This window comes from Mesoplodon densirostris, chromosome 4 (assembly GCF_025265405.1).
Source record: "Mesoplodon densirostris isolate mMesDen1 chromosome 4, mMesDen1 primary haplotype, whole genome shotgun sequence".
NCBI classification, from domain to species: Eukaryota; Metazoa; Chordata; class Mammalia; order Artiodactyla; family Ziphiidae; genus Mesoplodon; species Mesoplodon densirostris.
The window spans coordinates 152,977,223-153,004,663 of NC_082664.1; the positions used below are offsets into that span (position 1 = coordinate 152,977,223).

Below are 27,441 nucleotides of genomic sequence, written 5' to 3' on the forward strand. Positions count from 1 at the left end.
TCTCTCTTAGCATTTTTCTATGTACTAATCATTTTCTTTCCATCTTATTGACAGAGGAGGAGGGAAGAGACTTGAGCTGTATTGTAGCTTCTCTTGTTCAAGTGATGCTGGATCCCTATTTTAGGACAATCACTGGATTTCAGAGTCTGATACAGAAAGAGTGGGTCATGGCAGGATATCCATTCCTGGACAGATGCAACCACTTAAAGAGATCGGAGAAAGAGGTAACAAAACCTTCATGCCTATTATCAGTCCTTCCGTGTACACAGGATAAAACCTTTTGTTATATGAAGAGATGCTCCATCCATAAAGAGATGAGACTTTTTAAATATTGCCTTCAGTACATCTTAGCTTCTTGGGCCAAGACTGACTCATGGATTAGAGTCCAAGTTGAGGTACTTATGAAGATTCTCATAACTATATAGATAAAACTCTTAAAAAGTTGCCCGTTGGGCTTCCCTGGTGGTGCAGTGGTTGAGAGTCCGCCTGCCGATGCAGGGGACACGGGTTCATGCCCGGTCCAGGAGGATCCCACATGCCGCGGAGCGGCTGGGCCCGTGAGCCGTGGCCGCTGAGCCTGTGCGTCCGGAGCCTGTGCTCCGCAACGGGAGAGGCCACAACAGTGAGAGGCCCGCGTACCACAAAAAAAAAAAAAAAAGTTGCCTGTTGAATTTCTCTAAGTTGAAAACTGCTTTAAGAAATGTTGCATTAACACTTTTGCAAGCAGACAACAAGCATGTTAGATATTTTGAAAAATCAGCTTTGGAATATCATAGTTTCTTAAAATGGGGCACGTACGTTAAGAATGGCAAGTTGAGGGCCTCCCTGGTGGCGCAAGTGGTTGAGAGTCCGCCTGCCGATGCAGGGGATACGGGTTCGTGCCCCGGTCTGGGAGGATCCCATATGCCGCGGAGCGGCTGGGCCCGTGAGCCATGGCCGCTGAGCCTGCGCGTCCGGAGCCTGCGCGTCCGGAGCCTGTGCTCCGCAACGGGGGAGACCACAACAGTGAGAGGCCCGCATACCGCAAAAAAAAAAAAAAAAAAAAAAAAAGAATGGCAAGTTGAGGGGGCATCTTTGTAAGAGCTGTGGGGTTGGTGGCTGCATGGGGTCCTAGTGGAGCTGTGACAGGCCCTGCAGGTGTCTTGTGGTCAGGGTGGCTCCCAAGAGCACACTTTGACTTGTGCTGTCTCGTGTAAAACAGTCTCTGTCATCTGAGGAAACCTCAACAGTGAATGCTTCACTTCTGAAACGCTAGGACTCGGGGGAGCACTGGGCAGGATGCAGTAGCTGTCACAGTAGCTGTCGTAAGCTGCTGTACTTGGGGGTGCACCACGTGACCAGCTGTTTTCTGAAACTCCGAGAAGGTTTCCAGATGCTGAGTCTGCGGGGTCCACCGAAGAGTTGTTTCTTGGCCTTGGGGTTTTTTGGTTTTTTGTTTTGTTTTAAACGTTCTAAAGAATTGCTTCCAGGATCAGCTGGAACACGTGAAACACGTATTTCACTGTCCTCCATTCACATGGCCACACCCTGCGCGTCTGTTGACTTTGCCACTTCAGCTTGGTGGACTTGGCAGGCAGAGGAGGGCTGTGATGCGTCCCAGGCCAGCCTAGTTCTTAGGTTAGACATGGCCGTCTAATGTGCTCACGTACCCTTCACTCAGCTTTGGAGCCAAGTGCTCAGGCCTCGCTGTTTCCTTATTAATCTCTTCCTTCATATCAGCAAGAGGTTTGGAAATAGATGTGGACACTGAAGGGCAGCATTGAGTAATCCCGTTTCCACGTGTGTCCGCCAGGCTCCCGTGTTCCTGCTGTTCCTGGACGCCACGTGGCAGCTGCAGGAGCAGTGCCCAGCAGCTTTCGAGTTCTCCGAGACCTACCTGGCGGTGCTGCACGACAGCACCCGTGTGGCCCTGTTCGGCACCTTCCTCTTCAACTCCCCGCACCAGCGCGTGCAGCAGAGCTCGGTGAGTGGCGCCCGCCGTGGCCAGGGCGAACTGCTTTATTGAGGTAGCGTCGAAGTACAATCAGCTGTGTGTTTATAAACTGTCTTAGCTACCATTTTAAGCGGTCATTTCTGAAGGAATTATTTATAGATGGTTAAAAATCCAGGAACTTGAACTTGTTTCATTTTTATCAGTGAGCATTTTATGTATTTCTCTCTGATGTTTATTGTTCATAATAAGCCAATTGAAAGACGTAAATCATTTTAACTGCCATAAATGTCGTGCTTTTGTATTTATATTTTCACATTGGGGCTGTCTGAATGGGTAATGGATAAGATGCTGTTTGAGGACATTTGTTTCCTAGGTCAGTAGAATAAAAGTTGTACAAAGCAAATTATTTTTCTTCAAGAGTCCTGTGGAGAAGAATTTGAGAGAGGAAATGTAGGCGTGACGTGAGACTGCGGTTCTCTCTGGGCGCTGCTTACTGGATGTGCTCAGACCCTCATGCCGTGTGGCAGTCACTTTTACGTTAGGACCATTGGTTTCTAGTCCCAATTCCTTGACTGAGAGGAAGAACCATGAGTAAGGAGAGCCTCAAGCCAAACTTGAAACTACCTATAGCTTCTGGTTGCCCCTGGTGGAACCTTCCGGAACCACAAGTTCTGTCTCACCCACATCTGGAGCAATGGGTGTAGACAACAAATGCTGCAGTGACCACTGAGAGAGACAGAAAGGACAGCTCTCGTGGGCCTTCAGGAAGACTTTGGTGGAAGCGGGGCTGCCCTCACAGTGAGCTGTGGGATCCTCAGGCCCGGGTCTGGGAAGGTGCTGAGCCTGGATTCCTCATCCATGAAACTGCTTCATCAAATCAACAGTAGAGCAGACATTCTGTGAGCTGAAGCATCATGCAGAGCATCCTGAAGAAATGCGTTGTTCAGGATTGGGGGTGTGGATGTATAAGGAGATGGATTTATTCAGGCCGTGGCACCAGGGAGAACTCCATTCACGAGTCATACTCACCAACACACTCATTGCCCAGGGGCCCAGCTCCCCTCGCGGTTCAGGGGTCCACACGCTCCTCCGTGCGAGGCGCCAGGAATGTCTGTTCTCGGGAAGCGGAGCATGCTGCTCCAGTGGGATTGGAGTCGCTCTCGTTCAGAAAAGTTCATTTGTATGATGATGAATGATCGTCAGAAATCAATTTACTATGAGAAAATCTTAGTTTGGCATCTTTTCACAAATGTTCAAATATTTTATTCTGCAGGAATTTGCTATAAGCAAAAATATCCAATTGGGTGATGAAAAGGGTTTAAAATTCCCCTCAGTTTGGGACTGGTCTCTTCAGTTTACAGCAAAGGATCGCACCCTTTTCCACAACCCCTTTTACATTGGAAAGAGCACGCCTTGTGTACAAAACGGTTCTGTGAAGTCTTTTAAACGGACAAAGGTAAGTTACAGAAATGCACTAACAGTAAAAAACCTGGTATTTGCTCACACATAACCAAAAACATCTTTTTCAGAACAGAGTATTAAAAGTCCAGTCATTTCCCATGACAGCATTGCCAGTGCAGGTTTGGAGGGGTCATTCACTTTCTCACTCAGATGACCCCACCCCGACTTTTCATCTTGCTGTCTGAGGCCCACACAGCGCTGGTCGTCATCTCAAGAGTCAGCAGTTGCAGCCCTGTACCCAGGCAGGGCCCTGCTCCTAAAGCCCGTCAGCTCAGCCTGTTCTAGAATCAGCAGGTCTAGCTTTTTTCTGACCAGAAATCTTAGAAATTCACACTTAGAAAATTATAGGCAGACCTCGTTTTACTGCACTTGCTTTATTGCACTTTGCAGATACTGCATTTTTTACAAATTGAAGGTTTGTGCAAACCCTGCGTTGAGTTCGTCCGTCGGTGCCATCTTTCCAGCAGTATTTGTTCACTTTGTGTCTCTGTGCCACATTTTGGTAATTCTCACAATATTTCAAGTTTTTTCATAATTATTATATTAGTGATGGTGATCTGTGATCAATGATCTTTAAAATTGCTATTGAAAAAAGATTACAACTCGCTGAGGGCTCAGATGATGGTTTGTATTTTTTAGCAATAAAGTGCTTAAATTAAGGTATGTACATAGTTTTTTTTAGACATAATGCTATTGCACACTTAATAGATCACAGTATATTGGAAACGTAACTTACGTATGCACTGGGAAACCAAAAACTTCGTGTGACTTGCTTTATTGCAATACTCGCTTTACTCCGGTATCTGGAACCGAACCCACTGTATCTCTGAGGTCTGCCTATAATGGATAGGATATATCTCCCCCCACCCCCATGCAGGCTACAGCCTAGGCAGAATCAAGGCCTAAAAGTGTTAAACTCCAGTGGAGGAGGATTGGAATAAGTATTACCAGGGAAGGAACAAAATAGCCTTTAAGGTTGAAATTCTACCAGTTTTTCCTAATACTGAGTCTATATTTACCATTACACTTCTACTGTCTTTCTAAAAAGGGAAGCTCCAGGAAAATAATGCTAAAATCTCTCTTCTGTACAGAAAAGCTACAGCTCCACACTAAGAGGAATGCCAGCTTCCTTAAAGAATGGAATCATCAGTGACCAAGAGTTACTTCCCAGGAGAAATTCATTAATATTAAAAGTAAAGCCGGACCCCCCTGAGCAGAGCGACAGCCAGGACAGGGGTGCGGAGCAGTACTTCCGAGAGTGGTTCTCCAAGCCGGCCGACCTGCACGGGGTGATTCTGCCGCTTCTGTCCGGAATGCACATCAAACTGTGGAAACTCTGCTACTTCCGCTGGGTCCCCGAGGCCCAGATCCAGCGCGGGGGCTTCATCACGGCCTTCCACAAGGTCTCCCTGCTGGCGGACGAGGTGGACGTGCTGAGCAGGGCGCTGCGGCAGCCCCAGGGCAGCCCCCTGGAAGCCCCCTGCCCCGAGCTGGTCCAGAGCAGGCTGTACTTCCGCGCTGGCGGCCCGCACGACGCCCCGGGGACACCGGACTTCCTCTCGTCCTCGTTCCCCTTTTCCCCAGTGGGCAATCTGTGCAGACGGAGCATTTCAGGGACACCGCTAGGCAAGTTTTTAAGTGGGGCCAAAATATGGTTATCTACTGAGACACTAGCAAATGAAGACTGAGGCGGAGTGGCTTTCTGAACGTCCTGAGGGAGCGAGAGAACTTCTCTGAAGTAAAACTGCTGGCCGAGGCGTTTGAAGCTCTAATCGTTCTATACGTAAGAATAACAGTTGAAATTTGCACTAATACTTTAAAACATGTTGAATTATGCTTCCTTCACAATATTTTTAAAAGATAGGCATAACTTTTGTTATTTATGTCCTCTTTCTATCATTCTAGGTCTGGCTCATTTTTAGATCATTTGCAGGCAGACATTCCCACGACCTTATTACTGTGGTCAAACTAAACAGGTTTTGTCTGCGACATTTATTTTGTCCACATCCATTTTTCCAGCCACCTTCTAAAGGTTCCCTGATCCTCAGCTGGATTAGCAGCCCAGAGAAGCAGACATCAGGAGGGTTAAGAAATTAGTGTTTAGTATATTTTCAAGAAGCATCCAGTAAACCCCCAGTGGGCGTTAGTAGGTATTTGTGTATTTATCTGGTCACTTTCTATTATCTCTAGTTGAGCTCACCTGAGAGTTGTGTGTTCTCACACTGTAATTTATTTTAGATCACTTTGGGACCGTAGATCACTGTTTTAAAATCATGAGTTTCCTTAGGACTAACTTTAAAATGATATGCACTGTTGACTTTAAAAGCATTTGCTATAGATAATTAATTAAATTTAGAAGTGCCTTTGACATTAATATTAAGATATGAAGAACACAGAGTAAAACAGAATTTGTTTTTTAAATTAGGGTGTCAAAGTCCCCCTGCACATTGGAAAGAGGCTGGTCACCCTCAGCATAGTACCGACAGCCAGGGGTCCCCAGAGGCACACATCCCTCTGAAAGTCACCGAACACAGTGGGTGTGAGGCAGGGTCCGGGTCGTGCGGCAGCATCACTGACACCCACTCAAAGTAGAGGCCCCGTCAGAGTCCAGTGGGGAGCACTCCTGGGGCACTTTCCCGTGGAAATCAGTGATGAGGTCTTGAGTCAGGTCACCTGAGTGCTTAGTGCTTAGGAAGGGAGGACAGGAGAGTAACAACAGACTTCTCTCAAAATACTGCCACTGAGGGGCTTCCCTGGTGGCGCAGTGGTTGAGACTCTGCCTGCCGATGCAGGGGACACGGGTTCGTGCCCCGGTCCGGGAAGATCCCACGTGCCACGGAACGGCTGGGCCCGTGAGCCATGGCCGCTCAGCCTGAGCGGCCAGAGCCTGTGCTCCGCAACGGGAGAGGCCACAACGGTGAGAGGCCCACGTACCGCAAAAAAAAAAAAAAAAAAAAAAAAAATACTGCCACTGTACCAAATGGTGAGAGCACCCCGCCCCACCCAACCTATGACAGGTGTTCAGAGGCGCAGACAGGTGTGCTCTCGTCTCAAATTCCCGTTTTCGGGTTGTGTCACAAGAACCGAGCCAAAGCTGTGGGCCAGAGCTGGAGCTTACTGTGGCCATGCCAGTCACAGCCCCCCCTGACACCCCTCACTTCTGTGTAAAAGATGGGTGTCTTCAATGTAGCTGTTATTTAGAGTTTCTTAAACTGCCATCTTAAGCTTTTTAAAAAACGTTTATAGTAGAGTATCTAGTTAGCTTATGTCCTTTTCTAAAACAAGTTTTTTCAAAACAGTGTGTTTTACCTTTATATGTAACAAATAGATGTTTCTATTTGAATTATTTGCCTTTTAAAAATGGTTGGATAATGTCTCTGAACTTACAGGGACAGAAGTTCCTATGCAGTCTTAAGAAATCCATCATGTGGATAAACCCAGTGTTTTGCCAACTTGTCTAGAAAGTAAGGGCTTAGTTTATATAAATAGCACTGTTGCCATTAAACGTTTTAAAGTCCTTGATTGGAAACCAGCTCCGGTGCCCTGAAAACCCCACAGCATATCCTGCCACTGGAAGTGTAATAATTCTTCCTCCTTTTTCGTTAGGCTGCTTTTTTATTATTACAAATTGATCTAAATTTGTTATTGTTTTTTTGGGTTGAGCATTTACTTCTTTATATCTTTCTTCCCTCTCACATTTATTTTAACCCTTTTAGTAATTTTTTTGGGTTAACTTGCAAGTTTAAAAATGATTAGGTACTATTAATACTGTTTTAAAATAGAAAATGTGCATATTTTTGTACGATAATCAAATGTAGTAAAATATAGTTTTTTGTTTTATTTTTGCTGAACAGTTGTTATATAATGATTATTGTGCCACAGCTTTATCGTGCATAATATGAAAAACAACTATTACAGCCTTGAGTCCTGGCCCCTGCAGAGCTGCCTGGCACCGCTCCTGGCACGGAGGACGTGTGGGGACAGAGTCCGAATGTGGTTCTGGACGCGGACACAGAGCCTGTGCTGACAGAGGGCCACACAGGCGTCAGGCAGCTCCGGACTCGCTAGGATCGGACTTAAAGGTGTACCACGTCTTACTGTTGTTTTGTGATGGAAACCAATTTTAAAACCAAAAATTTCTAACTTTATTTAAGAAAGTATATTAATCTGTGCTAACAGAGGATGAAAACTATTCAACGCGTCCTTCAACAAAATCTGCTTGCTGTAGCAGTAACCTCAAGCAGTTAAAACTTGATTTTGAGAGAAAATGAAAACCTTTGTGCCTAAAATTGACTATGACTTGGGTTAAAGTAGGATATGCAGAAAGGTGAGAGACCCTGCTTTTCAGCAGTGGTGAATGTGAAGGAAGTGTTGAGTGCTAATAAAATTTCCACAGGAATCGTTGCCTTCGTTGTCAATACGAATCCCCTGCAAGAACACAGAGCATCAAGAAGCAAGGGTGTTTTCTTCAGCCGTGCTTATGTATCGTCCACCCGACGCTCTGCCTGCTGTAAAGCAAGGCAGAGATGGGTAACATTTCTAACCTCAGTTCACAGCTGGCTGTTGTCACGGCCATGTGGGTTCATGGACCAGTCTCTAACTCGTCCTTCCATTTAACAAATTAAAAAGCTGGGGAGTACCATTGCCTTAAGAAGGTCTTGGAACTAGTCTCTGGGAGCAGGAGCCTGGCCCGCCACGCCTGGGCATACCGTTCTGATAAACCCCTTCCTGCATCCACCTTCCCCAGCCCAAGGCTCTTCCGACAGTGACGGGCAGCCCTGTACCTGCACACCTTGGAGATACTGCAGGTCAGTTCCAGAGCCCCACAATAAAGTGAGTATCTCGATAAGGCAAGTCACGTGAATTTGCTGGCTTTCCAGTGCATATAAAAGTTATATTTCCACTATACTGTAGTCTTTTAAGTGTGCAGTAGCATTATGTCTAAAAAAAGTGTTCTTACCTTGAAGTATTTTAAAATACTGTCCTGCTAAAATATACTAACCATCATCTGAGCCTTCAGCAAGTCACACCATAACAAATATAATGATGATGAAGAAGTTTAAAATATTGTGAGAATTACCCAAATGTGACCCATAGACCTGAAGTGAGCAAATACTGCTGGAAAAATGGGCTGATAGACTCGCGTGACACAGGGCTGCCCCAGACCTTCGACTTATACAAACGCAGTATCTGCAAAGCACACTAAAATGAGATCTGTACGTATACAGGAAATTGCCTCTAGTCACTAGGGATGTTCCCAAGGAGAAGGACGAAAAGGGACAACTGCCTTTGATAACAACTGTCCCTCCCTTTGGTGACACAGGCCCAATGAGAGCAAGCACTGACAGAAATAATAAGGAAGTTAATGAGAATTTGTTTCTTAATTCCTAAAGAAATCAGAGTTTCATCTGTTTATGCCCTTCTTGGATAATCATAAAACAAGAATTTTAGCAGCCAAATGTGTAAGGGCAGTATAGAAAAACATAGATAAATTAAGGAATCTCCATTTCCAATATACTTTTTGGAAAGAAACATTGTGTATGCTCCTTTTATAGAAGACCCAAAGCTGTGAATCATCTCCTTTTGGGGGGGGGGGCGGTTTCCAGCTTTCCTATAAGTCACATGCATCTAGCTCCTGAAATGGCCACCAAGGTTTTGACCTTTTTAAAAGTTCATTACCTGCTGTGTGGAATCAGTGAGTGTGCTGAAGCCAATACCAAGGTTTGTGATACACAGACACTGTACAGTGATGAGTCCTTACACTGCCAGGTTTATTACAACAACAACAAAATCAAAATTAAATAAGATGTAGTGACATTTGACGCCTCTGATGCTCTCAGATGCTCCCAAGCCCACAGCTCTCAGATGGGGCCCCTGCTCTTGGCTCCGACAGCAGTCACGTGGCAGACCTCCACGTCTGCCCCCAGCCGGTGCAGCTCATCCAGCCAGATCATCTGCTTTTGCGAAAGACGGTCACTGGGGCCCTTCACTTCCACCAGCTGGGAGACAGAAGGGTCATTCAGGTAAACTACGGTAGTTTCCACTGACAACTATTTAGATGGCTTATCCTCTATGCTGCTGTACTTACATATGTATAGCAACTAAACATACACATATGAAATTCAATGAGAAAGTTTCCTTTTCTGTAGAAACCAGACAGTTCACAGAGAATTAGGAAATCGATTCGTAATACAGCAGTTGAAAAATAGTTTTAAAGCACACACTGCACTGTTACTCTCTTGCTTAACACCCCTCAATCACTTTTTGTCAGGTCTGCAATTAAACCCAAACTTCTTGCCATGACCTACAAAACTGTAATCTGGCGCCCGCCAACCACACCAAAGGCTTCCTCTCAGTTCCCGAGACAGACAGTATCTGCCCAACCAAAGGGTAGACATTCATCATGCTTGCTGTTCCCACTGCCTAGGACATGTCTCCCTGTTCTTCACATGTCTGACGTCTTCTCCTTCCATGCTCAGCTTAAATTCATCTCTAAGAAGGGTCCTTCCTATGCACTTCTTCCTGGTGTTTATCACAAGATAAAACTGCTCATTACACATCAGCTCCATGAAAGCATAACTGTGTCAGTTTTGTCCACTGCAGATCACCAAAATTCAAAACACAGCAATAAAAACTATCCAAAATGAAGTATAGAAAAAAAATTTTTAATGAGAGCATTTCAGCAACCTAAGACTAGTTTAATTAGAGTCCCCAAAGGGAAGAAGACAGAGAAAAATATTTGAAGAAATAATGCCAAAAATTTTTCAAATCTGATGGAAACTAAACCCAAAGATCCAAGAAGCTCAGTGAACCCCAAGCACAGAACCATAAAGAACACGACACTAAGAAACATCATAACTAAACTGCATAATCAGTGAAAAAATGAATCTCTTAAAAGCAACCAGAATTTTTAAAAGCCAGAGGGGAAAGACTACTGATTTCTCGTTGAAAACAATACAAGCTAGACAACAGTGGACCAATATTTTAAGGTATTGAAAACTGTCAACAGAATTCTTTGCCCAGAAAAAAATATCTTTCAAAAACAAAGACTTAAAAGTCTTAAAATATCAATATATGAAACCTAAATAATTCATTACTAGCAGACCTCCATTTCCAGAAATGTTAAAAGAAGTTCTTCAGTCAAGAAGAGAATGATAGTACATGGAAATCTGGATCTATATAAGGGAATAACAAACATCAGAATTTGTATCTACATGAGTAAATATAAAGACTCAGTCAACTGTAGAAAGCAAAAATAATGTGCCACAGGGTTTATAACGTGTCGAGGTATAATGTATGAACATAGCACAAAGGCTGGGAGAGGAGATATAAAAATACACTGTTGTTATGTGCATAAAAATATACTGTTGTTATGTGCATGATAAATGAAGATCCAATGTGCCACGGAGCAACTAAGCCAGTTCGCTACAACTACTGAGCCTGTGCTCTAGAGCCTGCGAGCCACAACTACTGAGCCCGAGTGCTGCAACTACTGAAGCCCTCACACCTAGAGCCCATGCTCCACAACAAGAGAAGCCACCACAATAAGAAGCCTGTACACTGCAACAAAGAGTAGCCCCCACTTGCCACAACTAGAGAAAGCCCACACGCAGCAATGAAAACCTAACGCAGCCAAAAATAAACAAACAAATTAATTTATAAGTGCATCCTTTAAAAAAAACAAAAATAGATGACAGGTTTAAAGCCAAACATGAATAACATTAAATGTAAATGTTCCAAATACCCAATTAAAAGGCAGAGGTTGTCAAATTAGATTAAAAAGTAAGACCCAGGTAAATGCTGCCTACAAGGATATATAAGAAACTCAAATATAAAGAAAAAATATGTTAAATGTAAGAGAATAGAAAAAGTATCACATTAACACTAACCAAAAGAAAGCTGGAGTGGCTATGTATCAGTTCAACTTCAGAGCAAAGAACCCAGGAATAAAGGAAGGTCATTTCATAATGATAAAGAGTTAAATTCATCAAGAAGACATGACAACCCTAGGTTTATACATCGAATAATACATGAAGCAAACATTGATATAACTGCAAGGGAGAAAGAACCAAATCCACAATTACAGTCAGAGACGTCATATGACACTGGAAGCATGATTCATTAAAGAACAGATTAGTTTGTGACTTTGTCAAAAAGGACTTGTACCAGAGGTTTTTTTCATCTCAAAACTCAATAATAAGGAAGCCACCAGCCTGTGATGGGCAGCAGGGTGAGGCAAGGGAGGCATCCAGCCTACAACACGTGAGGAAGTGCTCACTCCTGGAGCTTAGAAAACAGCTCCCAACCGTCCTGGCCTCCTGGTGCTCACACCTGCAAAATCTCCAACCTTGAGCATGGACTTGCTGCTAACAGTGGACACAGCAAAAGCAATGGAACTTCATTGCCAAGATCAGCTGCTAAGAGACTGACTTCCGTCTTGCTCACACCCTGGCCCTTCTCACTCACCTGCTCAGATGAAATACGCTGCCATCGGGGGAGCTGCCTGCAGAGAGGCCCACATGCCAGCACCGAGGGCACCTCTGCCAACCAGCCTCCAAACAACCCCAGCCCTCAGTCCAGCAGCCTTCAAGGGATTCAGCCTTGTCAACAACCATGCTAGAAATGCCTAGATTGTGGCCTTTGATTAAGTTGATCATTAAAGTTACCAACATGACTTTCCATTCTGGCTCAACTGACCTTAACGTGGTGACTTTGGGAGCTCCACACCACCAGGTCAGGGAGGCCCCCTCGGCAGTGTCGGAAGTCCATGGCCAGGCGCCGGCACACACCACTGAGGATGGGGCCCCCCAGGCAGGACACAAGATCCTGGACACGAAACACAGGGACAGTCAGCCCTCCCCTGGGACGGAGACCCTGAAGCCCCACCCCAGTGACTGTGAGATGGGGCAGGGACTCCATGTGTCATTCAGCAGAGATGTGTCCAGGAACACCAAGTGCCCTTCTGCTGCTTGTGCTGGGGCTCCAGAGCCAGGGGCTAAAATGCCCCCGGCAAGCTCTGGGGACCACTTCTCCTTGGGTCAGTTACCAAGCTTCTGCCCGGTCGGGAACATCCAGGGAGCAGCTAAGGAAGAGGGAATTTGGGGTAAGCACTCAGGAATGTGACAGTGATGACCCTCAGAGGCCAGCAGTCACAGGACAGGGACGGTGTCCACCCTCCAGGGGCCACAGGCCAGGCCAAGGGAAGCTGCCAACCAAATGGGCAGAAGGCATAACTGAGGCTTGTTCATGCTTGTGATTGTTCCTTCAGTAACAAAGGCCTGTGGGCTGGGGTACCACACACACACACACACACACACACACACACACACACACACCCCTACGTGTGTGTGTGCATATATACCCACACATACATGTGCACGTCGCATACGTGTGTGTGTTTTGTTACAGTTGCCAAAAGGACACCCCGCATCACGGAATCCTGCCTGCAGACCATCACCTGGGCTTGCTGAAGAGAAGCAAAGCGATCCCAGCTGACAAGGGAGGCCACCCTGCCTTCCTGGGCCTGCCACGCGGCTGCCACCCAGGCCCGCAGGCTCTCCGCGGGGGCACCGTGAATCTGCCGCAGCCGGGCCTCGATGGCCGGTGCTCTGCTGGCGAAGAAGCTGTCTGTGCAGAGGTCCAGAGGGGCCGCCTGTGTGCAGGGAAAATAAGCTCACACTGTGCCTGGGGAGGCCGGAGTCATGAGAAGAGTGAAGATCAAATTTGGAAACTGGCCAATCTGATGAAGTTGACACGTTCTTTTTCTCAAAAGACATGTAAAAATTACCTAAGTAATCTGATACAAAAGCAACTTATTACACTGGGTTTTTTAGAGTAATAATTTGCAAAAGGAGCTTTTAGGTTAAACTGGTGGAACTCTTAGCAGGCACATGTGACAAAGCATGTGAGAGCACCTGGGCCCACCAGGGTGAAGCTGAAGGAACTTACACTAAAAGTTTCAAACGGAATGATTCCAGTAAAGTAGGCTTAAAGTTTAAACCTTAACATACTTACATTTTAAATTGTATGAATCACATTTTAAAATTAAAAGCTATTCTTATGGTGGAATTAGCACCAGGATCCAAAAGAGGGGCAAGTTTCTGATGGCTGCAGAGGCGGGGCACCCAGGCGGGAGTGACTCACGCGCGTGCAGGAGTCTCTGCTGCCTGAAAACGTGCCATGATTACCTGGTAGGCATTTCTGAAGGCATCTGGTATCCCGTCCATGAAGATGACATCCCATAGGAGGAGGCCGTACAGCGTGCTGAAGGTGGACCCTTCCCCATGAATCCCTGAGACAAAGTCACACACACACAAGAAAAATCCATTTCTTCTGTTTTTTAAAAACCACCACCATATCCTACTGCCTACTCAATTTGAAGGAAATAGCAAACATTTTACATTCAAATGCAAATGCTGTTTCTGTTCCATTCCTAGGTCATTTTTTTACATTATATTGCTTATATTCAGAAGCCTTGTTTAAAGGCAAAAAATCTTAGTAATCATGAGAAAATTCAAATGCACGTTTTGGAGCTAGAGTGGAAAAACCTAAAGAACACGTCTAAAAATAAATAAAAGCAGATTCCCTCCTCGGGCTCTGGGGGTTCAATTCGGTGGGTTCGGAGGCGGGGGTATCCCCTGAGGGGCTCTGGGGCATGGGGTCCCTCGGCCTCACTTGGAAAAGCCCTCTGGGAAGGAGTCTGGGCGCCCTGGGAGCCTGTGCCCTCTGACCCCATTTGCCTCCTCCACCAAGTACTCCTCTGCCTCGGCCTGGACACCGTGCCCAGGGTTTCTAAGACTCGGGGTTTTACAGAAAGCTTCCGCGTCAGAGACCACCTAGTCCAGACGCCCCCTTCACCCCACATCCAGACCACACAATGGGGCGGTGACCTCAGAGGCCAGGCCCAGCCCCAGGCCATGTGAACGGCAGAGCAGGGTCCGCAGGGCCGGGGCCTCCTGGAACAAGCCGAGCCCCACCTGGCCCCTCGGCGCACCTGACGCCTGCGCCCCCTGAACAGGCTGCGGCATCTCTCCGGCCAGTGGGCCCCAGGCATCGCACACGAGGTCAGCGGCAGCACAGGTCCCTATCAAGGCCCACTGGAGGCAGCCCTTGGCCCACCTCCCTGTCCAGGCTGCGCTGGGCGCCCCCTCAGCTGGCCCCTGCCCCGCAGGCCATCCTCTGCTATCCGCTCGGGCGCCAGCTGAAGCCTCGCCCTGGAGCCCTGCACGCCTGCCGGGCCCAAGGGAGGCAAGCCTGGCCCTCCACCCTGGACAGCAGCATCCCTGGACCCCGAGCCGTCGGCGTGCGTTGGTGCCGTTAAGTCCAATCATTTGGGGAGATCCTTCTGAGGAACTCTGAAAGAAACTTCCCCAGAGGGTCTGAGGTCGCCCTCACACCAAACCTCCTCCAGAGGAAAGACCCACAGCAGGGTTCTGCTCAGGTTCACTGCATCAATTTTAATAAAGGAAAAAAATATTTTATAAAAAAATTGACATTCCAGAATCGGAACTGTCCGTCTGTCTTTCAAGCTCATGGCTAAACTGAAAGCATATTCGCTGCGTGCGGCTCACAGCCGGCAGCCGCCTGCCCAGGGCCTGCTGCTCCTCCCTTGACGCCGGGTTACAGGGCTCCCGCCACCGCCGCGGGGACCGATCCTGCATTCTGTTCTTTTATTCCTGACCCTCCGGGTCTCCCGCATCTCTGTCCTGACTGGCGCGTGCACTCCGTCCTCAGTAGCATCACCTTCCCGGTAAGTGATACAGACGTCACACAGGTTCATCTTAACCATCACCTTGGACACGCAGCAGAGAGAGGCCGTGTGTTACGAGGTCCCCTCCTGCGGGGTCGCTTGTGTCCTCACTCATCTGAACGATCACATCACACGCCAGTGAAATGATGTCCTGATTTTCACATACGTGAAGATACCTGAGTGTTCTTCAACCTAGTGACCCTTCAGCACAGACATGGGGGGTCTGGCCTGGACATGTGGACCGAACCCGTGGGCCCCCTGGGAGTGACCACAGGAGCCAAGGTCTGGGGTCTGCTTCCAACATTAGGGGGGACGGCGGATGGAGGAGGGCTGGGTGAAGCAGGGGGCGCGGGGAGCTCCACACACCTCTCTGCTTTCCCATAAAGGCATGTTCTGCAGCTTCCATGACATTAATAACAAGTTATTTTTTTAAAAAGGCTAAAGCCCCCCCGCCCCAGTCCCTCCAAGGTAACTGCCCAGCCGTCGTCGTTGTCCTGACGGGCAGCTGCAGCTTCCTCTGCAGTTCCCTCACGGTTTTTATCTTACTTTTCTATTCAGTACATTCACTAAGGACAGAGACTGACCGGTTCCTTTTACCAATTATAAGGCAAATTCTCATGGTCTTATCTTCAGTCTGGCCTTAGACAAAGCACTGAATTTGCAGCTCCTTCTCTGAGGCCAAAATCGAAGAAAGAAGGGAAGAGGGCTGACAGGGACACACACAAGCCGAGCCACCTCCAGTGGACAGGAGGGACAAGCAGACGATCTTAACACAGCTCGGTGCTGCTCTCAGGTGAGCAGGCCCACAGGTGACAACCCTCAGAACCCGGCGCAGGCCCCGCACGCGTGGGCAGATGGGCACGACCCCTCCACTGTGTCTGGACACCGGTGCCTGGGCTGCTGACAGCACACAGGCTGTCGCACACGAGTCACCACGTCTTACTCAGGTGTTTCTCAAATGGCCAGGCCCAACTCCCAAACGTGGACCCCTTGCCCTCGGCGTCTCCTGGCTGAGACCCGCATGCCAGGGACGTCCCCAGGATGGCCCGGGGGCTGGGAGAGGGGCTGGGGGCTGCTCCCAGCACTCAGAGGGGACAAAGGACACACAGGCTTGGGAGGAAGCAAGGGACAGGATCCAGGTCCGGGCCCATCCTGGCTGGCCTGCCGCATCCCCTCCCCGGCCAGGGATGCTTATCACCTCCCTGAGGTTCCAGTGCATCAGCCAGCCGCGGGGTCTCTCCCTCTGGCACCTTCACCCCCGAGCAGCAGAGATGCTGGGTGCCCTCCCCAGCCCTCCTCCCCTCCCCGCGATGGCTGATGGGAGTCCTTGGCTCCCAGTTCCTGGAGCCAGGCAGAATTAATTCCCACCTGGGCTCTACATGGTTCAGAAAACGGCTTCTGAGTGAAACCTACAAAGTCTGAACAAAGAGGATGCCAAGCAGCCCAGAAAGAAGAGAACCAGGGGCACCTGGTCCTGGTCCCTCTGCACATCTGGCCTGAGACACAGAGAGCATCTCATCAACGGCTCAAAGAGCAAAGTCTCACTCACTCCTGAGGGGCCGCAGACCACCTGCCCTGCAGCTGTACACGCCCGTGCACACACACACACACACACACACACACACACAGAGCAGCCGGTTCAGCGGGAACCAGTGGTGTTTCTCTCTTGCGAGGTCATGTCCGTCATTTCACTGTGAGGCCTCAGCTCCCAGGAGACACAGCAGAGTGGGCGCGGCTGGAGGGGCGGGTGATCGCGCACGTTTCTTGGGAAGGAAGATGGGAAAAGCTCCAATTCTTACTGACATTTGCTCTCCTCCCTCACATGGGCTGGAGAGCTCATTTTACAAGGAATTTGACCCACAACCCTCCCAACCATGTCTCTGGTCCCAGGTGTGACGTCCTGTCAGGGCTCGGCCCTCCATCCCCTTCACGCCACCCACACCCCCAGACTGCCGGTCCCTCTTGGAAGCAGCCTGGCCCCGGCTGCCCTCCTCTGACCAGCTGGCTATTGGCAGCATCTCGTGGTCCTCTGCCCCGTCCTGTCCCCCTGCCTGACACGAGCTCTGAGGGCAACCCGGCCTCCCTTGCTCCTCACGTCCCCCCAGAAGGCGCTGCCCTCACGGGTGGCAGGTGCAGACACTGGCTGTGGGGCGGGACACAACCCACTGTGGCCACACAGTCCCGGCGTTACCCTGGTCGAAGCCACAGCGTCTGTAATGGGCCAGCGCCAGCTCCTCCACGGAGCACAGGATGGTGGCAGGGGCGGTCCCCCCGGCCTCCAGCATGAAGACAGACTTGCCAAGCCCAGGCTGGGGGCAGAGCCGGCCCGTGACGGTCACCTGCGGCGGGGGTGGGGGGCGAGGGGAGGACCGTCATTAGCTTTCCTCCTGCTCCAGCCCTGCACACCTGGATCTGCTACCCCAAGGACACACTGTCCTCCGCCCCCGAAAGGCCACCCATCCTCAGCACAGTGCCAGGCCATGTGACCCGCACCTTGGCGCCCATGAGGACGCAGGTCACCGCCCGGCCCCCTGCTCTCTGGGGCCCTGACTGGGCAGGGGGACCTGGAAAGGCTGTGAGCTGCTGACTCAGGAGTTTACAGAGTCACAGCCCCTGCCGGCCCAGCCTCCCAATGCCCAGGTGAGGATGGTGGCGAGGCCAGGTCGCTGCCCACAGCAAGCCAGAGGGTCTTTGGAGTCGATAAGGAACACACACTAAAAACCTCTCTAAAGCTGTGTTCAGGAATAAAAACAAAAATTCATCCCAAGCGCCCCAAGAATATTTACTTACATGTTTGACGTCGTCCACAGTGACTTCTGGGAGCTGACGGAAGAGGTGCGCGTACTTCTGGCAGCTGGGAGAGGCCCGCAGGCGCACGGCCCTCTGATACAGCGAGAGGCGGTGGCCTGTCCGCACGTCCGGATCCGCCAGCCCTGCTGTGATGCACTTGATGGCCTAGAAAAGAGCACAGTGCCTGTCAGGGTCCTGAAGTCCCCGTGCAGCATCCCCTCGTTTCATGTGACGGGAAACCCCACTGTTAATTAATCATTCATTTTGCTAATTAGTGGTGGGCAAAGCAGCCCTTCCAGAGACAAGGACATTCCCTTAGGTCCCATGCCGAGCACAGAAGAAGCACAGACCCTAATGCAAATGTCTGGGGCACAAGCAGCCATGCCCCCGACACTATGTCCTGGTCACACGTGTGGACACAGCAGATCTCAGCTGCCACACCCTCGGGAGACAGAGGAGGCTGGGGAGAGGGACCTGGTCCGGGGCGCGCTCGGGGCACCACCCAGGGGCTCGGAATGCAGAGCAGGCGCCTCTAGGGCAGAAGCCCGGCCTCTGACCACCTCCCAGTCCCAGGGAGACTCATTTATAGGGAGAAGAATCTTAGGTTTGAAGGAGTTATGCATTTTCTAAGGTTATTCAGGGCTGGACAAATAAACAAAAATACTGAAAACTACATGGGATACCACTTCACACCCACTAGGATGACTGTACTCAGAAAAATGGACAATAAAAAGTGTCGGCGGGGATGTGGGAGAAATTGGAGCCCTCGTGCTTTGCTGGCAACAATGGAAAAATGATCCAAATACTGTGAAAAACAGCTGGGCAGTTCCTCACAAAGTCATACATGGAATTACCACGTGACCCAGCAACCTCACGTCCAGGTACACGCCCACCACAACTGAAAGCAGAGTTTCAAACAGATATTTGTACACAGTAGTGCTATTCACAACAGCCAAAAAGTGGGAACAACCCAAGTGTCCATCTACAGATGGATGGATCAACACAACGTGGTCCGTTTACACAATGGAGTATTATTCAGCCTTGAAAGGGAAGGACATTCTGACACCTGCTACAACATGGATGAGCCTTGAGGACATTATGCTGACTGAAATAAGCCAGGCACAAAAGGACAAAGATTCCATGATTCCACTTCTGGGTATTTCATGGAAATACCCAGAACAGGCAGATTGATTCCTAGAGACAGAAGCAGATTAGAGGTAACCAGGAACCGGGGCAGGAGGGAACAGGAGTAACTGTTTCACAGGAGCAGAGTTTCTGTTTGTCAGATGAAAAATTTTGGGAACAGACAGTGATGATGTTTGAACCACACGGTTTTGAACTGCTCAGGTCCACATATGCACAGATTTCTTCCAATAAAGACTACAGCACTGCACGGTCCACCGTTGGTTGGATGTGCAGACACAGGACCTCAGAAATGGAGGGCCAACTACAAAGTTATCCGTGGATTCCTGACTGTGCGGGGGCAGAGGGGATCGGCGCCCCAATCCCCGAGTTGTTGAAGGATCAGCTGTATAATTAACGCCACTGAACCATATACCTAGAAATGGTTAAACTGCAAGTTTTCTTTGTTATATATATTTACTACAATAAAAGAATAAAAAGTTTTTAAAAAGCCCTGAAAATCAGTGAAGATCATCAGGCCATCAGAGTGGGGTGGTCCAGAGGAATCAAGCAGAGAATGAGGCCCTGCCGCCAGCTCTGTAGCCCCGTGGGAGCCGGGCTGGCCGCAGGGAGGGGCGGCCTCGGGCTCAGCCTGGCCGGCTGCTGGGCACCTGCAGGCATGAGCCTCTGCTGGGCTGGCAGGTGCCCTCCCTGGAGACTGAAGTAGAGAAGGGAAGGAACGGTGACAAAATAACAGGGGTTATGAGCGTGGCCGGGAAGATTCTTGGGAAAAGGTGAACAGGAACCAGGGTTTTCCATCTGTCTCAAAGATAACCTCGGAGTAGGAGTGAACGCTCCTATCAGCAGATCTGAGCAAGGGGAAAGTCTATCAACTCTTTGGAACCTTTATTTCAATGAAAGAGACAGGCAGCGCGCAAACACCCTCTGTCCACGCCGGGTGAGGGGCCACCAGAGGCCTCTCCTGCCCTGTCAGCCCGAATCAGCGCCAGGCGGGGGCACCACACCCGCCTCCGGGAGAGGAAACAGCTCTCCCGGCTGGAAGCACTTGAGGTAACAAGGCACCTTTTCAGGTTAAGGCAGTAAAAATAGTATGTCATGGTCCACCCCCGTGTTCAAATTTTCCAGCCCTCCATCATCCTGATTCACTTGACCTGCCCCTGGAAAAACTAAAGCTCCCAGAGCCGTAGTGCCCTCTGTTCAATGCAAACACGAGGTTGGTAGGGACAGGGGACCGCAGGTGGCCACACAGAGGGCCACTGTCGCCGCCTCGGGAGGCCCCGCCCTGCTGGCTGCAGCAGCTGGCACCCAACGGTGTCCCCGGACTCACAAGGTCCCCGCCACAGAGAAGGCAGTGACTGGAAGGCAAGGCGCCCGCCCTGCTGAGTCAGACACCATGTCTCACAGTGGGAGGAACGCCTTCCATCCATCTTTCTCCCAGGAGGCCCCGGGCAACGAGTGAACACAACCACCGTTTCCAAAACCACCATTTCCAAAACTGTGTGAAGGCGGACACATCTAACCCTCCAGCTCCCTCCACCCCTAGAACCTCATCCCTGAATCCCGACACGATCCCGCTACCAACACACCAACCAACCCCACTGTCGCCCCCATGTTCGCACCCCTGCTACTTCTTCTGGGGTTGGAAGAACACGGACAAAGAAGGATGTTTAAGAAATCACTGTTCTAAATCAACCATAGTCCAATATAAAATAAAAATTAAAAAAAAAAAGAAACCAGGGGCTTCCCTGGTGGCACAGTGGTTAAGAATCCGCCTGCTGGTCGGTTCTCCCTGGTCTATCAGGACGTCGGCCGGCTGCATTTGCAGCGCCCCTCACTAGCTCTGCTCTTCGTTCTCAATAAACTCACTCTCATCTAAAAAAAAAAGGAATCCACCTGCCAATGCAGGGGACACAGGTTCGAGCCCTGGTCTGGGAAGATCCCTCAGGCCGCGGAGCAACTAAGCCCGTGCGCCACAACTACTGAGCCTGCGCTCTAGAGCTCACAAGCCACAGCTACTAAGCCCGCGCGCCTAGAGCCTGTGCTCTGCAACAAGAGAAGCCACTGCAATGAGAAGCCCACGCACCGCAAGGAAGAGTAGCCCCCGCTCACCGTAACTAGAGAAAGCCCACGCATAGCAACGAAGACCCAACACAGCCCAAAATTTTAAAATTAATTAATTAATTTAAAAAAAGAAACCAATGTTCTAAATCAACCATAGTCCAATATAAAATAAAAGTTAAAAAAAAAGAAATCAACATTCTAATTACATTTAGATTTTTAAGGTATTAACAGTTTGCTATATTTTTAAATGTATGCCAAACTGAACAAAGGCTGGGCGGCTCCCGCGGCTGAGTACCGGCTCCAGGCGCTTCAGGTGCTGGTGCAAGTTGAGAGCCAGCCGGTCCCACCACCGGCCTCTGCTGTCAGGACAGTACACTTTCTGGGACAAAAGGTTTTCAAGTTCCTTGACGGCTTCCTGTGGCAACAACAAGGGACACGCATTAGACACCTACACACCAAGAGTCTGCCATTATACTTAGTCAGGAAAATTGTCAAAGTATATCTATACAGCATCCCTCTCCATTCTAAAGTAAGGCTCAGGACCCAGATTGCCAAGAGGGGCCCTGGGACGTCCCTCGGGAGTGGCCTGAGCTCCGGAGGCGCCCCCTGCTTCTCAGCAGGCCCCCCGCCACCTTGTGCAGCTCGGCACTCTCTGCAAACCAGGTCGGCAGCACGGGCCGGATGTGGTCAGACTCTGGGCAGGAGCAGTGGCTGGGCTGCAGGCCCACGTGCTTCTGGGAACCCAGCCGGTCACAGGGCCGAGGTTGTGACGGGCAGGGGGCAGGACAGGAATGAGGGGGTCTTCACCCAAACACCCCACCTCAACAGGGGGACTTTCTGGTCTAGGTTTACTGGTCACGCTTCATGTTCATCTTTGGTGGTTCCCGGATCTCTTTGAAGGATCTAACGCATCTCCTGAGAAAAAGGCACAAACCCCATAGACACACTCGCAGATTCCCCAAAGCCAACCCCACAGAGCCTCTGGGGCAGGTCCACAGACTCCTCTTGGGGGACCCACTGGCCCAGCCCTAGCACATTCTCTTTGTAAAACACCATGTTTCAATTACACAAGTGTCAATACAACAGAAGCTAACTCCAGCAATCTCACAATGTTTAATACGAGGAGGGATACGACCGAACTTCTCATTTGTGATTATAAATTATTTCCAGACCATCCACTACTGCTACCAGGGAAACACAAGCAGAGGTGAGGTTTCTGCCTCAGGGGTTTGGGGAGACCCTCCCTGTCACACAGCGGGTTCTGACGGCGGCTACGCTCCGGCTGCAGAGACCATCAGTGGCTCCCCGCGGGGCTCTGACCATCACCTGGCCATCCTGGCACACAGGCATCAGCTCACAGCTGGCGGAACAGCAGGCCGCCCTTGGCCGTCTTCCTACTGACCAGGAGATGGCAGGTGCCCACAGGAAGCAGGCCCTCGTCGCATCGCCATGTGCTGACCAAGTACTTGGAAGAAGTCAAGAGCCAGGCAGGCCCCCCTCAGTAAGAGCCGGGGGCGGGGGCTTGTGCACTCACCTTGTACATGTGAAGTCTCTGCAGTATTTCAACGGTTCGGGACAAAATCCTTGTATAAACCCAACCAACGGTAAAACACCGGAGAAAGAGTGGTAATTTCTCGTGGTATCTAGAGCAAAGATATACACCAGCAGTTTAGTGCTTTAGTTTATGTACTGTAAGACAATCACAAGAAGTGACAAAGCAGACTGAATTCCTACCTTTTAAGAAGATATATTCGGAACACTGCCTGTCATGTGCAGTTTTCTACACCACAAATCTACGCTCTCACGGCCACCCTTCCAAGGTCCCCCAGACAGCAGCGTGAAATGAGAGCTGGAGGTCAGCAAACACCTGCCCTCGGGCCAGACACAGGGCCCCCACCTGATTTTATACAAACCCAGCGTGATTTCCACGTTTCTAAATGGTTAAAATAAGTCGAAAGGAGAAAAATAGTCTGTGGCCTGTGAAAATTACATGAAACTCACATTTCGATGTCTGCAAACACACCTGCATTGGGACAGCCCCGCCCACTCGCTGGGGTGGGGGGGGCATTCACAGCAGGACAGCAGAGGCCAGTGAGCATGTGGCTGGCAGAGCCTGACCACTGCCCAGCTGGCCCTCCACGGAAGAGGCTACCAACCTCTGTCCGACGGGAACCCAACTTCCTGGCCACGAGGTCTTTTCTTTTTTTTAAACAAAGAAAATCACCTCTTAACTTGTTTTAAACATTTTTCTTCTGTTTGGTCTGAGAAATGTTAACAATTTTCCTGAATTATCTTAAGAAAATCCTCCAATGTACGAGCACATCACTGGGTAAGAAGTCGATTGGTCATCTCCTTTCTAGAAAGGCCTTTAAGTAAATGGCTCAGTTTTGTCTGAGTTACTCCCAAACAAAATATGGACAAAATATTCAGTTATTTTTTCTTAACAGTAAACGCCATTTTCCTGGCTATGGTTTTTAAGTCCATATTATTTCTGCACAGACTTCAGTTCCAAATGTTTTTTTGAAAAAGATATTTAATAATACTAATTTTCCTCATCACTATGTAACAAAGAAAGGAAAAAATCTCTTAACCATATGGAATATGTTTAACATTTATTAAACCAAACAAAATGAAGGATCACGTGCTGTGTACTTGAACTTTCGAAGTAAATGTTCATTTTATTTTTCAGAATTTTACAGCTGCTGGAATTTCCTTCAGAAAGAAGACACCTGGCACAGTTCCCACAGCTTCTGTCCTGCGGCTGGGCTTCCCCCATGGTTAAATTCAGCTAACCAACCCCCAGAGAGGCCAGCCCACCCAAAGGCGGCAAGCTACTGTCTGCCACAAAGGGACCAAGTGTTTAAGTTCAATCCAAACCTCCAGACATGCCCTCCTATTCACCCAGCACTTTGACTCCATGCAAAGCAAGGAGGAAATTCAACTGCACATGTTGGTTTCACCACAGAACGAAAGGAGTGTGCTCTTCATGAAAAGAAAGACCTTAAGCAGTTCGAACAACTCGGCTAGTCAGTAAACTTTGACAGGGACCCGAGAACCACTTTACCTCAGGGACGGGTGGTCTTTCAGTCCGTCCCAATCCTGCTTTGCACACCGAGCGAGCTCCCTGGCTTCCTCCCAGGCCCCGCTGGCCATCGCAGTGGAGATGTCATTCAGCATGTGCGCGGCTGCTGCGTACCTGCAGGGTGGGGGGGACCAGGCCATCCAAGCTTCAGGGGTGAACGAGCACTGACACACAAAATTCCACATCCTGCCCACCACATCTAACTCTGCTTTTGAAAATACGAGCGTTACGTTTTACCTCAGTAATAATCTGACTTATTACCCCACGGGAGTGGCCTAGAACAACTCAGACAGGCTACCCAGCCAGAAAGATGAAAACATTCACACCGCACTATTACATGACACATCCCATTATATGCATGTAATACTGATCCGTGCTTCCTTTCTGACTTTTGATGCTCATCCATTCATTCATTCATTCAGCAATCTAGCAACCTTGTAAACAGGTAACTGACTTCAGAATTACACACAAGCATAGATTTGGTAATTTAATCATTGAGCCAGAGGTAGCCAGAGGGATGCTGCCCGAACTAAGAGAACTATTTGGGATTTTCAAAAATAACTTCAGGGACAGTCTTTGGGAGACGGCAATGCTGAAGTGTTATGAACACACTTAAGTGAAGAAAGACAACTTCTCAGTGCACCTGAGACATTTGCCCAATCAGTTCTCTAACACTTCGACGGCACAGTCATTGTGTTGACTCACACTTAAAAGAAAAAGCATGCACGAGCAATATGTGCAAATACTATCACATAAGAGTAAAAGATACATGTAGAACTGAATCACTTTGCTGTACAGCAAAAATTAACATTGTAAATCAACTATACTTGAATAAAATAAATTTTTTTTAAAAAAGAGTAAAAGAAATGGCCTCTAAATATAAAAATTTGCTCATGAACTCTTCGATCTAACTCTCTTATAAGGTGCAACGGGACAATTCTAAGGTCGATAAGGAAAGAGAAACAGGGAGAGGGTGCCCGGAGGTTGGCCCGCCCGGCAGGAGTGCCCTCCCGCCCACCTGAGCCAAGCCCCCTCTTCACTAGCCCATCCAGCCCAGCGCCAGCCCCACAGTGCCGCCATCGCCACCTGCACGGTCACCAGCCCTCCCGCTCGTCTCCCAAACCTCCCCCCTACCCCCGCGCTGCTGAGAACAGCATCCCTTCTGCACCCCGATCTCTGTCTCCTGCCCTCCCTACACCTGGCTGAGAGCACGGCTTCCCCGCAGGGGAAGCCGTCCTCAAGCAGGGACGGCTCTCCTCACTCAGGGCCCAGACGGATGGAAGCATCCTCCTCCCTCCCACCTCCGCCTCCAAATCCTCCTTCCCTCCTTGAAAGCCCCCACCTCCGAAGCCCACGCCTCCTCATTGCGGGCACCTGCCAGCACCCCCCACCCCTGTCCCCGTCCCCTCTGCCTTGGTCTCCCTGGGTCTCCCGCCACGATGGCCACGACTTCGGAATTCTCCACCTCCTTCCTCCCCGATAACACGATTCTCCAACCTCTTCTCAGCCACCCACGTGCCCGTGGCCACTGAGACCTTCTGTCCCCGATGGACCAAGTCACCCTCAAGATGCTGACTTCGAGCATCTCCTCCACTGGTCCCCGTCCCCAATCCTTCCAGCTCGTTCACTGCTGACAGCAACTCCCCACCTTCACCAAGGCCCCACCTCCAGCACGGCCCCTGTCCCAGCCATAGCACCTCCCATCCTGCAGGCCCACGGACCACGCCCGGGCAAGCGGCCCCCCACCCGGGGAAGAACACACACCGGCCACAGCCCCACCCTGGTCGGGGTGCCCTGGCCGCTCACTCCTCTGGGCCTGCACCAACTCCCCGAATCATGCTGAAGACAATCGCAGAGCCAGGCCGGCTGGTTTCGGCACGTGCTCACACACCTCGGCCCAGCCCTGCTCGAGGGGTCCCCAGCCTCCACCACGGCAGCCTCAGCCCTGCCCACACCCCGGTCCTCCCGCAGGTACTCCGGGGGCCGGGGGTCCCCTCCTCCTCCTCCACCGTCTGCCTCTCCCTTTCTATGGGTTTATCTGCACGTGCACGTGCACAAACACACACACACACACCCGAGTATCTCCCACCCTTAAGACACCAGGGAACTAGACTGCCCTGCCATTGCAGGCTGCCACAGCAGGGGCTGCTTCTCCGAAGCCCATTGGAACCGACCTTCCCCTTCCTGCCGTCCACCGCCCACCCCCACGGGCCATCCCACTCGACCTCACTGCCCTTCCTCTGGCGTTCAATCGAGCCCCATCCTGACACACCTTCTTCTCCGGGTCCGCCCACCACACACACCCCTGGTTCCCTGCCGCCCTCCCGGCGGCTCCTCCGTGCTGCCCAACCCCTCGGCGATGGCTGCCAAGCTCCTTCCTCCTCTTCTCTCTCGGGGCCCTCATCCCCGGCCGCGTGCTGGTGACTCCAATTCCTCTCCAGGCCGAGCTCCTTCCTGGGCTCCTGACGGCACACCCAGTACCACACGGGGCAGCTTCAGTCATGGGGCTGGGGGCATCCCCACCCGGCATCCCAGCCCTCCCTCCAAGTCCCCCATCTCATCTGATGGCACCACCACCCACGCCAAAACTCCAGAGTCATCCCTGACTCACTCCTTTCCTCCCCACAAATCTAATCACTATCACAATCACAATGTAATCAGAATCAAGTCTCGTCTTTTCTGCCCCAAAACATCTCACACGTTCACTTCTCTACAATGCCCGCCACTGCCAGCCCAGCCAAGACCTCCATCCGGACCACCAAGGCTCAATTAGTCTCCTGCCGCCCCCCAGCTGCCACTCCACGGGACGCTTTTGTAAAACGTGCATCAGATCCCTCGCCTGCCTAAACCCCTTCCCCAGCTCTCCATCCAGCGGATATGACCCAGTCGGCTCACCAGGGCTCTGAGGCCCAGCGTCCCCTGACCTGCGGTCCTGCCCAACCTCCCCTTCACACGGCCCCTGAGGTTCCGGCCAGAGGTCAGCAAGCTCTCTCCTGCCCACGGAGCCTGGACGCGGGCACCCAGACCCCTGCAGGACCGGGTCCTCCTCATTCTCAAGCCTCAATCCCAACCTTTCGGGGACACTCTCTGCCTCACACTATCTACACAGGACTTCTCCAGCCTGCCCTGCAGTTATCGTATTATTCTGTTTTCTTTCCCGTCTTCCCCAGTAAAACATAACCCTATGGCGGCAAAGACCCTATCTGTTCACACTGCAACTCC

General features: G+C 50.2%; 2 protein-coding genes across 7 annotated transcripts in view; one reads left to right on the top strand and one right to left on the bottom strand.

Annotated features, from left to right (window-relative positions):
- The window catches only part of MTMR10 (myotubularin related protein 10), a 45,692-nt gene extending 37,802 nt beyond the window's left edge, over positions 1-7,890 (top strand). Inside the window, exons 13-16 of the mRNA XM_060097501.1 lie at positions 55-224; positions 1,793-1,963; positions 3,207-3,389; positions 4,486-7,890. Coding sequence (XP_059953484.1) covers positions 55-224; positions 1,793-1,963; positions 3,207-3,389; positions 4,486-5,082 — 1,121 coding nt within the window. The 3' untranslated portion in view covers positions 5,083-7,890. The remainder of the gene's footprint in view (positions 1-54; positions 225-1,792; positions 1,964-3,206; positions 3,390-4,485) is intronic.
- Positions 7,891-9,148: 1,258 nt separating this feature from the next.
- FAN1 (FANCD2 and FANCI associated nuclease 1) overlaps positions 9,149-27,441 on the bottom strand; it is a 29,295-nt gene continuing 11,002 nt past the window's right edge. For 2 of the 6 annotated variants that reach the window (XM_060097503.1, XM_060097504.1), the window contains exons 6-14: positions 24,202-24,333; positions 22,672-22,780; positions 21,433-21,552; positions 17,934-18,098; positions 17,335-17,482; positions 13,582-13,685; positions 12,852-13,046; positions 12,092-12,220; positions 9,149-9,393 (exon numbers count right to left, since the gene is read on the bottom strand). In XM_060097503.1, coding sequence (XP_059953486.1) covers positions 9,256-9,393; positions 12,092-12,220; positions 12,852-13,046; positions 13,582-13,685; positions 17,335-17,482; positions 17,934-18,098; positions 21,433-21,552; positions 22,672-22,780; positions 24,202-24,333 — 1,240 coding nt within the window. In that variant the 3' untranslated portion in view covers positions 9,149-9,255. The other 4 variants (XM_060097506.1, XM_060097505.1, XM_060097507.1 and 1 more) reach the window with 4 other exon arrangements.